This window comes from Microtus oregoni, unplaced genomic scaffold, assembly GCF_018167655.1.
Source record: "Microtus oregoni isolate MIOR12 unplaced genomic scaffold, Mior012 000008F_ref0000371, whole genome shotgun sequence".
Taxonomy (NCBI): domain Eukaryota; kingdom Metazoa; phylum Chordata; class Mammalia; order Rodentia; family Cricetidae; genus Microtus; species Microtus oregoni.
This window is the reverse complement of record NW_024543067.1, coordinates 27,132,465-27,146,466: the sequence shown is the minus strand read 5'-3', so window position 1 is coordinate 27,146,466 and position 14,002 is coordinate 27,132,465. Positions and strand designations below refer to the sequence as shown.

Sequence of the window (14,002 nt, the reverse complement as noted above, 5' to 3'; positions counted from 1 at the left end):
GTGCTTGGGAGGGACGCTGGGCGGTACAAGAAGGTTTGGGACGCACAGAGCCAGGCAATCACAGCGGGCCTGGAGGGGAACAGGTCGCGCTCGGGGCAAGGCTGCGGAGCAGTGCTGGGCGCCAGGAACTAAGTGCGCGCGGCGGGGACCGGGCGGGGACCGGGCGGGGACAGCGAGGGGCGGGGAGCGCGGAGGAGGGTCGGCCCGGGAGCTGCAGCCCGGCCCGCGTGCACTCGGCACAGGGGGCGGGTTTCCCTGCGGGCCCGAGTCGCCGCGGGGCGCCGCCGGCTAAGTGTGCGCCACTGTCCCCGCGGCCCGCGAGTGGTGCTGCCAGGAGACCGTGCTCTGCGGCGCAGCCAGCAGCCTCGCTACCCCCACGCTGCGACCGAGCGACGATGCACCCCGGTGACAGCGCCCTGAGCCTCCTCCCGGCCTCGGGGTAGCTGCACTGAGCCCGGCGCGCGGGGCCCGGTCCTCCGCGCTTCCCCGCGCTCCCCAGTGTTCGTAGTGTCCCCTGCACCCGCCGCTGCCGCGGCCACCGCTCCTGGGCCATGGGGCTGCCTACTCTGGAGTTCAGTGACTCCTACTTGGACAGTCCGGATTTCAGGGAAAGACTTCAGTGTCACGAGATCGAGCTGGAGAGAACCAACAAGTTCATCAAAGAGCTGCTGAAGGATGGCTCTCTGCTCATCGGGGCGCTGAGGAGTGAGTGGCGGGCCCGGGTGTGCAGGGCCCCGCAGGGTGCGGGACCCTGGTTGGGAAACTCAGACCAAACTTCTTTTGTTTGAATGGATTGGGGACAAAAGCAGAAGGGCTCCCCTGCTGGTGGCCAACAAAGTCTGTTCTTAGTGGTTCCTATTTACTTCCCTGGCAACACCGGGAAGGGAAAGATCCCCAGACAACCCTTCAGAGTCAACTTTTGTAACTTGTAGCCTAAAAGATGTTGGGACCGAACACTTTTGTTTGTTGTTGTCAAGGTTTCGGTGACTAGTTGTGCTGTGTTTTGTTTGTTTTTATTTATTTTTTCGTTGTTTTGTTTTTAAGTCCTAGAGAGGTAGGCATACACGCCTGTGGTGCCTGCACTGGCGAGGCTGAGGCAGGAGGAATGCAAGGAGTTTGAGTCTAGCCTGAATTAAGAATGAAATCACAGGGCAGCCAGGGGAGAGAGTGAGATCCTGTGTCCAAACAACAAATGAACAAACAAAAACAACAAACAAAAACTCCTGGGGAGGAGTGGAATAAAGAGCATGGTTTTCGGAGTTAATATGAAGCTGGCGAATTTAGTAATATTTTAGAAAAATAACTTCATACAAAGGTGACACTTTAGTAATTGATTTGACTTTTTAAAAATATACTCCTGCAGTTTGGTCATGGGTAAGCTGTTTGGACACAATACAGTAGCAGCGGATTTTACAGTCCTAGAATTTTCTGAGTACCGTTTTTGCCTGCATCATGTGTGGTGTTGGCCATTGGAGAGAGTTCAGGTCTCAGTTCAATCAAACTTTTGATGATGGATGTCAGTATCTGGATTCTGCCTCCTTTCCCAAACCCCTCCCGACAGGATACTTTCCTCTTTTCTCTCCCATAACTTCCCCTTCCACTATTACCACTTAAAAAGTTTCTCAAGCCAGACTTTCTCATACTGAAAGTCATACAAGTAATTACTACACACTGAAGCTTAACCATTGCCTTTCCCCGGGAAAGCTTCAGCTTTGGAAGTGCTCCTGGGGCTTTGGCTTCTGACTGGAGAGGCCTCTGGGTAGTTTGGTAGCCCTGAGGTCTTTCCAAGAGGTGCTGTCCTTGCACAGGTGGGGTGCAGGACTACATGATGAGGGTCTGTGTGCCTGAAACAGACTCAGCACTCAGCATCTGATCTATACTTGGAACACTGTATTACTAGCAAGGATTTCTCTTAGATATCTTGAAATTAATGCTTTCCAAGTCCCTTTGGTTTTGGCCATACCTGGTGCTCAAATATTTATGCACCATGTGTGTTATTTTCCCAGAATAAAGAAAGTATACTCATGCCCATTGTCAATTAATCTGAATTTGAGACTACTATGGCAATGATTATCAATGCGGTTTGTGGAAATACTGCTTCTTAGCGGTTCTTTGAGCCCTGTCTACACAAGTGTGAACACCCTTTTATCTGGTTTGAAATCATGGTTGAGGTCTCACAGCAAATCTTACTGAGCTCTATGGAGCATGATGCTGCCTCGGTCCTCAGAGAGGCCATCCCTTTCCCCAGTGTGCTATGCCTGGCTGACTCATGCTTTGCTGGCAGGTGACCATTTGGTGTTTCACAAGTTGAAAATGTTTCCTGACATGTATTTTATTTCACTGACTGTATTTTATGTGATATTACCTACTTTCTTGGGATTCTTCGGTTTAGCTTTGTGAAGATCATGTGTTTCTTCTTAACCCTCTATAGGTCTTTTCTGTCATTTGACCCTGAGGGCGTGTTGAGGGAGTAAAATCCTGGAGGATGCCAGGAATGCCCAATCTTTTGATATTGGGATCTGAAAAGACACAAGTCTGCATTCACAGCTCTCCTGGGAAGAATGCGGCCTGCGGCCCTGCCCTTGGTTGGACACATTGGGACCCTGCCTTCTGAATTCGGCCTTCTGCCCTTGAATGTATAAACCTGCTATTGCTCCAGAATGCTTTGTTGCTAGCCTTTTCCTTGTGGAAGAAGCTGTTTTATTTCACATTAAATGAATTCCCTGGACTGGTGAGATGGCTCAGTGGGTAAAAGTGCTTGCCATGCAAGTCTGACCACCTGAGTTCACACCCTGGAGCCCCTAGTGGAAGGAGAGAAGTGACTCTCAAAAGTCAATTCATTTGGTTATAGGCATGCCAACACACACACACACGCACGCACGCACGCACGCACGCACGCGCACACACATACCTGTATCAGCCATGAAATGGGGACTTTGGAAGCAAAAGATGCTTGAAGAGACAGGGGAGTACAGCTTTTTGCTCACTGATCCACTTCTGTTCTCTGAAGAGGATGCTCCAGGCCAGTCTACAGCTGCTAGATGCCTGCCCTCAGAAGCTGCTATGGTAGTGCCCTGTTTGAAGGGTTTGAAGTTGGCTTAGTGCTTTCCCAGGCCCAGCGAGAGAGCCTTGCTCCTCCAGTCTGATCCTCCTGACTTTTTTCCTATCTATCTAAGGACGTATTCAACTGGTTTAATAAGTTGTGTCTGTGATCCATTTCAGGATTTGACCTAAACTTGTTTCGCTAATAATGGTTTTCTAATATAACCTGTTTAACTAAAGATAAGAGTTTCTGATTTCTATTCTTACTGATGTGGTACATTTTTTCTGCAGGCATTCCTGTGTATTTGTTTGTTTACTGCAGAGTCTTCTGCAGCCCAGACAGGCCTTGAGCTCTCTGTCTTCCTGTCTCTACCTCTGGAGTCCCACAATTGTTGGCACTACTACACTCATTGTGCACGCTTTTTTGTTTTACATGTGCATCCCTGTCCCAGTAAAACTATGCATGTCTCCTGACACTGGTCTCTTTAGTTGATCGTATAGAAGATTGCTTATAAATTGAATTAGATAGTTTTATCTTGTGGTTTTTTTTTTGTTGTTGTTGTTGATGTTGGTTTCTTGTATTTTGAGACAAGGTCTTACTATGCAGCTCAGACTGACCTTGAACTTGAAATCCAGCTACTTCAGCTTCCTGAGTTTTGGAATCACAGCATTCCATTACCATACTGATTTGAATCAGATTTAAGTTTTATTTTCTACATATTAGTGTTTGCTTGCATGTATCTGTCTGCACAGATGTGTGCAGTGCCTGCAGAGGCCAGAAGACGGGGTCAGAACTGAAGTCGGGGTCTGGGACTGAAGTTATAGACAGCTATGAATCATGATGTGGGTGCTGGGAATCCAACTCAGATACTCTGGAATAGCAGCTAATGTTTCCATTTTCACTCCTTCCTTCCTTCCTTCCTTCCTTCCTTCCTTCCTTCCTTCCTTCCATGAGGTGAGGGCTCACAATGTTGCCCAGGTTCATTTTGAACACCTCGACTGGTTATTCTTCTTGCCTTCAGTTTCCAGAGTCAGTCTGACAGGCTCCTATGGTTCCACCTCAAATGACTTCATTCCATTTTTCTACCCACTCTGAGGAAAAGGGTGACGGTTGAGCAGATCCGTCTTGACCAGAGTTCAAATCCAGAGGATGATAGCTGGCAAGTAGCTACAAATATCACTCATGTGATTACCCACTGACTTCGTCACACACCTTATATCTAGAAATGACATTTGACCATGTTCTTAATAAACAGTGACTCAAGTTTGGTTCAAGCTGTGTGACTCAAAAGTTCCACCCTTATCAAATATTTTCTTATTGAACTTTATTCCTTTATAAGGTGCCAGATTTAAAATATTTAAATCACAGGATTTTACTTATTTTTTTTCAAAGAATCATGTGATAAAATATTTCAGTATTATTCCCCTATATTTTTCCCATATAATTTTTTTTTGTCTATTCTTTGCGTTTAAGTAATTCTTGAGAGAAATTAACTTTTTTTCTTGAAGTAGACTGCAAAAAGAAAAGTTGGGTGGCGATCAGGAGAGAATGGGATTAAAAATAACTGGGATTTCTACTATTGTAACTGTAAAGGAGAGAGATGTATGAAGTGATGCATGGATTAGCTTGATTTAGACATTCTGCAGTATACACATGTGTCAGAATGTACCTTTGTGTGCCAAAAGTGTATACATTTTGTCAGTTTTTATTTGTGTATGTGAGTGCAAGCACATACACATGCAAATGCCAGAGGACAACCTCAGGTGGTTGTTTCTGTTTTACTGTCTCCCCTGTTTGTACAGTCAGGGCCTCTCACTGGCCTGGAACTCACCACGTAGACGTGGCCGGCCTGGGTGCAGCTCCAGGGATTCTCTGGCTCAGTCTCCCCAGTGTTGTGACTACAGACACGTTTTGTTTGTTTGTTTTTGTTTTTAAATGTGGGTTCTGGAGGTGCATCTCTGGTCTCCATGCTTATATGCTAAGCCATCTCCCCAGCCTAGTGTCTGTAAATTAAAATCAATCCACCAGTAGTTCAAATACACGTAGCCCTCTGTATCTGCAGTGAGCGAGAGAGCTAAAACTCTGAACGCAGAGCATCTTCTTCTTATCCTTTTCTCACTTTCTGTTCTACTTCTGTGAGAAGACACCATGACCAAGGCAACTCTTACAAAGGGAAGCCTTTAACTGGGGGCTGGCTTCCAGCTTCAGAGGGTAAGTCTATTCTCAGGGCAGGAAGGGGACAGGCCCAATGCTGGGGCATTAGCAGAGAGCTTTACATTCTGATCTGCAGGCAGCCGGCAGAGGTGCGTGTGTGTGGTGGGGGTGGTGGTTAGTATGATCTTACAAAACCTCACAGCCTACCCTCAGTGACACACCTCTGTTGTATGATGTTTTTATTCTTTTTTTGTGGGACCCGCCCCCAACTCCCAAATAAATCACACACAGAGGATTATTATTATTTATGAATGTCTGACCTTAGTTTGGCTTGTTTCTTCCAACTTTTCTTAACTTTGAATTAACCTGTTTACCTTTTCCCTCTGGGCTTTTATCTTTTCTTACGTCTGTATATCTTACTTTCCTTCTTACTCTGTGGCCGGCTGTGTAGCTACTGGGTGGCTGGGTGGCAGGGTGGCTGGCCCCTGATGTCCTCCTCCCCTGGTTCCTGTCTACCAGCCCCACCTATCCTTGCTCCTGCCTCACTATTGGCTGTTCGGCTCTTTATTAGACTATCAGGTGTTTCAGTCAGGCAGAGAATCACAGCTTCACAGAGTTAAACTAATGTAGCATAAAAAAAGCCCCTCCTCCTACAAGGCCACACCTTCCAATTCGTCCAGCCAGGTCCATGAACTGGGAAATATTTGAACATATGAGCCTATGGGGCCATTTTCGGTCTAGCCTCCTCAGTCATTTCCCCAAAGCAGAATAGTGCAGCGGGTTTGTTGATTTACATTGCAGTAGGCATTGTAAGTGGTCCAGAGATGAAGCTGAGTGTTGGTGTGACCTGTATGGACTCTATGCCAACTCTACGCCCTTTAATAGGTGATGTGCTTGGGTTTCGGTAGTTCTCGGTGTCTTGGACCATCCTGGTGGATACTGAAATAAGATGAAAACCCCTCTAGATAACACCTCTGTCTGCATTCTTCCCTCCAATCTGCTCCAGTATCTGGGCCAGCCTTCCTCTCTTCTGGTTTTCCTCTCAGGGGTTTATGCTGGAACTGGCTAGCTATTTGGTTTGCAGTTAAGAGTTGCTTCAACTTGTTTGTTCGAAATTCTTAAAGGAACAACCGTAATGGAGACTCATATATATTCAATTATTTGTTGTGATTGTTAAACATATGTGTGATGGCTAATTTTGGTTGCCAATTTGACACGACCTGGGAACAGGGAACCTCAGTTGAGGGCTTGTCTCCGTAGGAGTGGCCTGTGGGAATGTCTGTGAAGCACTTTCTTGTCTGGTTCATTGATGTAAAAAGGCCCAGTCCATTGTGGATAGTATCATCCTCTGAGCTGTAGGAAGGCAGATTACTGTGAGATAAAGAGCCAGTAAGCACTGTTTCTCCATGATTTCTTCTTCAGTTTCTGCCCTCACTTTCTGTCCCAACCCTTGCTCATGTTGTTAATCCCAGCATTGCAAACTAGGGCAGTATGTAAGCATGAAATGAATTCTATGTATTATATTCATACTATCTTAAGAGCAGATAAGCTTATAATTTTAATGTAAACAATATTGAAAAAGCAGCACAAAATTTGTCAACTCCATATAATTAATTTAATGATGCTGTTTTGCTGAAACTAATTTTCCTCTCACAGAGATTGTTGATAACATCTTTCCCAGTGGGAACTCCTTCAGCATCGATACCTTGTTGATGGCCTTTCCTCTCACACCCAGCCATTCACTGGGCGTATCACCTGCCTTCTAGAAGAAGATGCTTATGACACTAGTGCCCCATGACCCCACAAAGATGCATTGCGCTCATTCCAGTGCTTGGGATGCGGTCCAAGGGGATGTAGACTATGCTAGGGAGGTAGCTAGCATATGTTAGCATAGCTCCCCATAGATATTTATTGTCACAGTCACAGACATCAGTGTGATGTTCACTGCTACACATTTATTGTGATCTGGAATGAGATACGCGTTAAAAGTAAAAGGTAAACCCAGTGTCAGTAAACACAGTGAACTGTCTTAGAAGGAAGCTTAGGTATGCTGGTATGGACCTAGGAGCCTACCGTGGAATGAGGAAGGCATTCATGGCTTGATTTGGTAATTTGGTTACGTAGCAAGATGGCGGGAGACTCTTCTGTTAACAGCAGTAACAAAAAGGGGTTGTTGTGGGAAAGATGATGGACCCCATCTCCCACCGCTTGCACAAACTCAGCCTTGCTCATAGACTTCCACTACGCCAGTCTCTGCTTTGTATACCTGGGACCTGCTCTGCATTCAGAAGTTTGGTTGTGTGGGGGAAAAGAATTAAGTAAAAGGGAGAAAGAAAAGCTTACAGCATTTGAGAGGCCGTTCATGGCTTCCTCCTGTTTACAGAGTCATTTGCAGGTGCGCTGATAGTGTCCTCTGAGGCTTTTCTTGGCATCTGAACTTGCCATCAGGTTGTCTTAATTGAACTGGCATCTGTGGTGCCTGCTTAACTCCGGAGCTGCTTCATTGCTGTGCACTCCACTGAGGTGGTTTCGCTTGCTGGATTGGGCAGTCCAGTCAAAAGTGTGAGTGTGTAATTACCTCCCCATTCATTTGTTTCTTCCAGTCCTTAGAACCCGACATAAACTAGTAGATGCCTTTCAAACATGCAGTAATTAATTTTTAGGAGCTGGATTCAGACTATGGCACTTTAAGATCATTTCGGGGACTTGTTCCTTGGGAAGGCAATCATACTTGTGCTAATTTCAATGGGTGCCTTGGTGCTCACCGGAGTAGAGCTAAACCAGTCTGGCTGATTGTTCCAATCTACCTCGTTGTGTTCCACAGGAGCTTAGGGGGCTCTCCAGAATGGTGTCTGTCTCTCCTGCTTTCCTTTGCAGAGGATGGTGTCATTGAGGCTCTTTTCTGAGTTCAAAGGTCAGAAAACTGAGTTGCAGTGAGAACAGAAAGGCAGTGCCTGTGCCTTGGAAGGAACACCTTAGCAGTAAGTACTAAGGCTCAGTACCCCCCAGTCCTCGTGGCTGGAGGCCATGCACGCAGTACTTACACAGGCAATCTGCCCATGCTAGCTTTCAAGCAGGTGCCATGTGCCGCCTCCCCCCCTGCCACCAGGCAGGTTCAGCTTGTAACTCTGCCAGTTTTTCCCTCTCTTTGAGCCTGCCAGACCGCTGCACTGAATCTAATAATTCCTCCAATGTGTCCTCAGTAGACTAGGCCTCATCGACCGACAGCGGCTCTTTATTGACTTTCATTTTGAGAGTTAGAGCCCACTGCCAAGTGTCTGGTCATGTTGGTCATGGAACCCTGGCTTCCTCTTTCATAGCAGCCAAGCTCTCAGTTACAGTGCCTGGCTTCTGTCTAATCATAGCAACTCATATAGAACTAGTTCATCCTCATAGCCCCTGAAGCAAAGGGAGAGAGAAGCTGATAGAAGGACAGTCATTGAATGTAATTATTTGTGGTGGTGCACGCCTGTAATCCCAGTAATTAGGACACTGAGACAGGAAAATAAGGAGTTTAGAATCATCCTTGGCTACATAGTGAGTTGGAGCTCAACCTGAGCTATGTGTGACCCTGTTTCCAAAAAGAAGGAGAAAAAGAAGAAGAGAAAGGGAAATTTATGTAAACTTTGGCCAGGTGAACGTAAACTTAAATTTTAAAAGAAATTATTATTGGCTGGGTGTAGTGGCCCATGCCTTTAATTCTGGGACTCAGGAGGCAGAGGCAGTTGGATTTGTGAGTTTGAGGGCAGCCTCTGGTCTATAGAGATCTGGGACAGCCTAGGTGACACAGAGAAACCCTGTCTTGATGAACAAAAGTAAAAGTAAAAATTATTTTGTGTGCATGTGGTATTTGAGTTTGGCCTTATACATTATGTGTGGAAGTCAGAAGTTAGCTCTTTGGAGTTGGATAGAACCCAGGTTTACCAGATTACACAGCACATACCTCCATGTTCTGAGTCATCTCCTGGGCCCAGATTTAAACCTTAGTTAGGATATTTCTAGGAGGCATCTAATTGGATGTGGATAACCAGAAGACTCCACAGTATCTAACTTCACTGTCAAGAATCTAGCTTTCTTTACACCCTTCAAAAACAGTATCAGGGATCTTCAAGCAAGAGGATTGTCAGTTTCAGGTTCTCCTGGGCTCTGCAACCAGATCCTGTCCGGAAAAGAAGGATCTTGTTACTACACTGAAGCGGGAGTTGTGGTGGGGCCTGCACATGGAGCGTCATGTGAAGAACATGGTTTGCTTTAGAACATGTCAAACGCAGAGCAGGGAGGTGCACATGGCTGCTCAGGCTGCTGGGGATTTTTGGCTTGGGTTTTTTTCCCAAACAATCGTTTTCCTTTTTGCAGAGGTGTGGATGCCTAGAAAATTAGGAGGGCCTGCTTTTCTACATTTTGCATTCTTGAGTGGCAATAACATTTTAGACTATAATGAAAGTGCAGGGAGAGGCAAGAGTCACATACCTAATGAAACTGCAGAACAGTTTGGTGATGATAGATTTTTCTTTTTAGTTTTAACTTTTAGATTGGGTATCTTAAGATACCCTTAGGTAATTTGAGAAATGCAGAATCCCTGGGTAGTGATGGTGCATGCCTTTAATTCTAGCACTTGGGAGGCAGAGGCAGGTGGATCTCTAGGTTGGAGGCTTGCCTGGTCTACAGAGTGAGTTCCAGGACAGCAAGGGCTACAGAGAGAAACCCTGTTTCAAAAAGTCAAAATTTAAAAAAAAAAAAAAAAGGAAGAAAAGAAAGGCAAATTGTGGCATTTTTACAATGTTGGCTTATCTGATTTGGTTGATTTTTTTGATATAATAGAGAATGTCTCATAAATAATATTATATGGTGATCATACCTTGCTCATCTCAAGAGTCTCAAAAGTGGAATAGGTGGATGAGCAATTATTCTAAACTTAAAGAGTCATATTCTGCAGATGAGACAAAGTTTTCCGACTTAAGGTTCTGTCTGCAGGGAAGATGGTAGCTTAGAAATGACTTTTGCAGGTGTGCCTCCAAGGTGCAGACAGACTGTGAATGTAGTTAGGCTGGCTTTTTGATGTTTTGGTCTTTTTTTTTATTTAAATTTATTTATTTATTAAGGATTTCTGCCTCGTCCCCACAACCGGTTCCCATTTCCCTCCCCCTCCCCCGATCAAGTCCCCCTCCCTCATCTGCTCGAAGAGCAATCAGGGTTCCCTGACCTGTGGGAAGCCCAAGGACTGCCCACCTCTATCCAGGTCTCGTAAGGTGAGCATCCAAACTGCCTAGGCTCCCACAAAGCCAGTACGTGCAGTAGGATCAAAAACCCACTGCAATTGTTCTTGAATTCTCAGTATTCCTCATTGTCCGCTATGTTTAGCTAGTCCGGATTTATCCCATGCTTTTTCAGACCTAGGCCAGCTGGCCTTGGTGAGATCCCAATAGAACATCCCCATTGTCTTAGTGTGTGGGTGCACCCCTCGTGGTCCTGAGTTCCTTGCTCGTGCTCTGTCTCCTTCTGCTCCTGATTTGGACCTTGAGATTTCTGTCTGGTGCTCCCATGTGGGTCTCTGTCTCTGTCTCCTTTCATCGCCTGATGAAGGTTAATATTCATGAGGATGCCTATGTGTTTGTCTTTGGATTCACCTTCTTATTTAGCTTCTCTAGGAACATGAATTATAAGCTCAATGTCCTTTATTTATGGCTAGAAACCAAATATGAGTGAGTACATCCCATGTTCCTCTATATGCTCAACTATGTTCATGGCAGCATTGTTTGTAATAGCCAGAACCTGGAAACAACCTAGATGCCCTTCAACGGAAGAATGGATGAAGAAAGTATGGAATATATACATATTAGAGTACTACTCAGCAGTAAAAAACAAGGACTTCTTGAATTTTGCATACAAATGGATGGAAATAGAAAACACTATCCTGAGTGAGGTAAGCCAGACCCAAAAAGATGTTTTGGTCTTTTGAGGCAGAGTTTTTGTTGTATAGTGCTAGCCATCCTAGAACTTACTCTGTAGACCAGGCTGCCCTCAATTCTCCTGCCTCTGCCTCCCAAGTGCTGGGATTAAAGGTGTGTACCATGTATACCACCATGTGATGTGGGAGTCCCCTCTGTATGCTATGAATATGTTTTATTACCATTGGCTAAAAATAAAAAGCTGCTTTGGCCGGTGGCAGGGCAGAATATAGCTACGTGGGAAAAGTAAATTGAATGCAGGGAGAAAGAAGACAGAGTCAGGCAGACACCATGTAGCTGCTGAAGGAGAAAGACAATGGGACCTTACCAGCAGGCCACAACCTTGGAGTGATACCTAGATTAATAAAAGTTTAGACTGTGTTGGGTGCTTGGCTTTTCTTCTCAAAGCCTACTCATTTCTGTCTGTCTGTCTGTCTGTCTGCCTTCCTTCCTGCCTGCCTGCAGGTCTGTCTCTCTATCTAGACAGGGCATTTCTATGTAGCTCATAGTGGCCTTGAATTCACGAGGTAGCCCAGGTTAGTTTCAATCTCAGGACAACCACTTCAGCCTCAAAAGGGCTGGTGTTACAGGCATGAGCCACATTTCTGGTTCCTGGTCCCATCTTGATTCCTTACATTGCTCTCTCTAATAAAGATTGTACTTTTGTGACTGTTCATGGCTGGCGAAGTGATGCTGTGGCACCCACTTGCAGCAGGGCAAAACAAGATTTGCATCATCAGATGCTCCCCTCCCTGTGCACCTTCATGTTGAGGCTTCAGTTGGCCTCGTGTTTGAGACTCTGCTTTGAACTTCAGGCAGGGCATATCCATGTCATCTGAGTATTAAATCTGGATAGAAGACATGGAGAATGTTTGTTTTTCAGATGAGTTTAGCATTGTCACTCACAGGTGTGCCTGGCTAATGGCATTTCTTCTCTGATCATGAAAACATTTAGTACTTGGTAGGTGTGCATAAGATTCAGCATTAACAGAGTCCAGTTGAGCAGAAAGGGCCTGGGCTTTGGAGTGAACAATGCACCTTCTCAGTTCACCCCTGTCATTTGTACGTGTGGCCATATCCCCCTCTTTTCTTGTGACTTTACCCTCTCCAGAGGAGGGAATAATGTTTACTTCATGTGCATTTATTTCTTTGTATTGCATATATTTACAATTTTTATTTATAAAATGTGCGTGGCTATTAGGCCTGCATGTATGTCTGTGTCTGTACACCGAGTGTGCACATGACTGGTGCCCTCAGAGGCCAGAAAAGGGATCATATCCCCTAGAACAGGGGTTACAGCCATCTCATGTGTGTAGGGAATAGAACCCAGGTCCTCTGGAAGAATTGCTAGTGCTCTTACCTGCCGAGCCTTCTCTCCAGCCTTTACTGAATGTTTGACATCTGCAGAGTTTATAGGGCAATGGATGACAGTTGGTCTTCAATGTTAATTTTCTCATCCTTTCCCCCTCTATCTAATGTTGATGCTAGGAAGTGAATATGCTTATTAAATGGCCAGATTTACAAAGGATCGTGTCCAGCTAATATCTGGACATGCCGAAGTCAAACGCTGTCATCAGACCACTTAATAGAGGAACTGATTCCAAATTCTGTGGGAAGAAAAATCTTTGATGGCTGGAGAGATGGCTCAGCTGTTAAAGGCTAGGCTCACAACCAAAAAGAAAAATCTTTGAGAAAAACTAGAAAACTATAGAATCTTACTACAATGAGATAGATGAGGCTTATTATGAACTTGATGTTTATGGCTGGAGACATGTATGACTCAGTTGGTAGAGGGCTTGCCCAGGATGCAATGAACTCCATGCAATTCGATTCCTAGCACTACATAAACTAGCTGTGGTAGTGTGTGCCGCATGTATTCCAGCACTTGGAAGGTGGAGACAGGAAGAGCTCAAGGCTTTATAATGATAGCCTGGGATACATGGAACTCTATCTCAGACAGGAAGGAAGGAGGGAAGGAAGGAAGGAAGGAAGGAAGGAAGGAAGGAAGGAAGGAAAGCGTCTTTTCACCTTAATTAAACTTCTTTGGAAATGTCTTCACAGATATGCCCAGAAATTTGTTTCTTAGGTGATTCTAAATTCTACAAGTTGGCCATTAAGATTAACATCATTGAGACTGGAGAGAAGTCTCGGTGGTTAAGAGCCCTTGCTGTTCTTGCAGGACTCAGGTTCAGTTAACAGAACCTACAAGGTAGCTCACACCATCTAGAACTCCAGCTCCAGGGGGCTTTTACATCCTCTTCTGACCTTCACTTTCCTCAGACCTGTTTGTAGTGTAGACGTATACACAGGCAAAAATCATTCAATAAAAAAGGTATATAAAATAGATTAACCATTGCAGTATGTGTGTTACTCTCTTGGTGTGTGTAAATAAATATATATATTAACAGAATGAACCATCACAGTATGTGTGCATACCTGTATGTGCTGTGTCTTTGTGCATGTAGTATGTGTGTGTGTGAGGGGCCATCACAGTGTGTGTGCATACCTGTATGTGCTGTGTCTTTGTGGATGTAGTATGTGTGTGTGAGGGGCCATCACAGTGTGTGCATACCTGTATGTGCTGTGTCTTTGTGGATGTAGTATGTGTGTGTGAGGGGCCATCACAGTGTGTGCATACCTGTATGTGCTGTGTCTTTGTGGATGTAGTATGTGTGTGTGAGGGGCCATCACAGTGTGTGCATACCTGTATGTGCTGTGTCTTTGTGGATGTAGTATGTGTGTGTGAGGGGCCCATGAGCTTCAAAGCTCAAGAATGCAACTGTGAGTTGGTCAGGGAGACCCAGGAAGAAACACAGCTTCTCAGACTTACTCTTTAACTTCTTTTGTTTTTAATCCA

The 14,002-nt window shown here is 45.2% G+C and overlaps 1 protein-coding gene across 1 annotated transcript in view; it reads left to right on the top strand.

The window, feature by feature from the left end:
• The first annotated feature begins 215 nt into the window (after positions 1–215).
• Arhgap42 (Rho GTPase activating protein 42) overlaps positions 216–14,002 on the top strand; it is a 216,713-nt gene continuing 202,926 nt past the window's right edge. Inside the window, exon 1 of the mRNA XM_041657183.1 lies at positions 216–705. Within this exon, the coding sequence (XP_041513117.1) occupies positions 552–705 (154 nt within the window). The 5' untranslated portion in view covers positions 216–551. The remainder of the gene's footprint in view (positions 706–14,002) is intronic.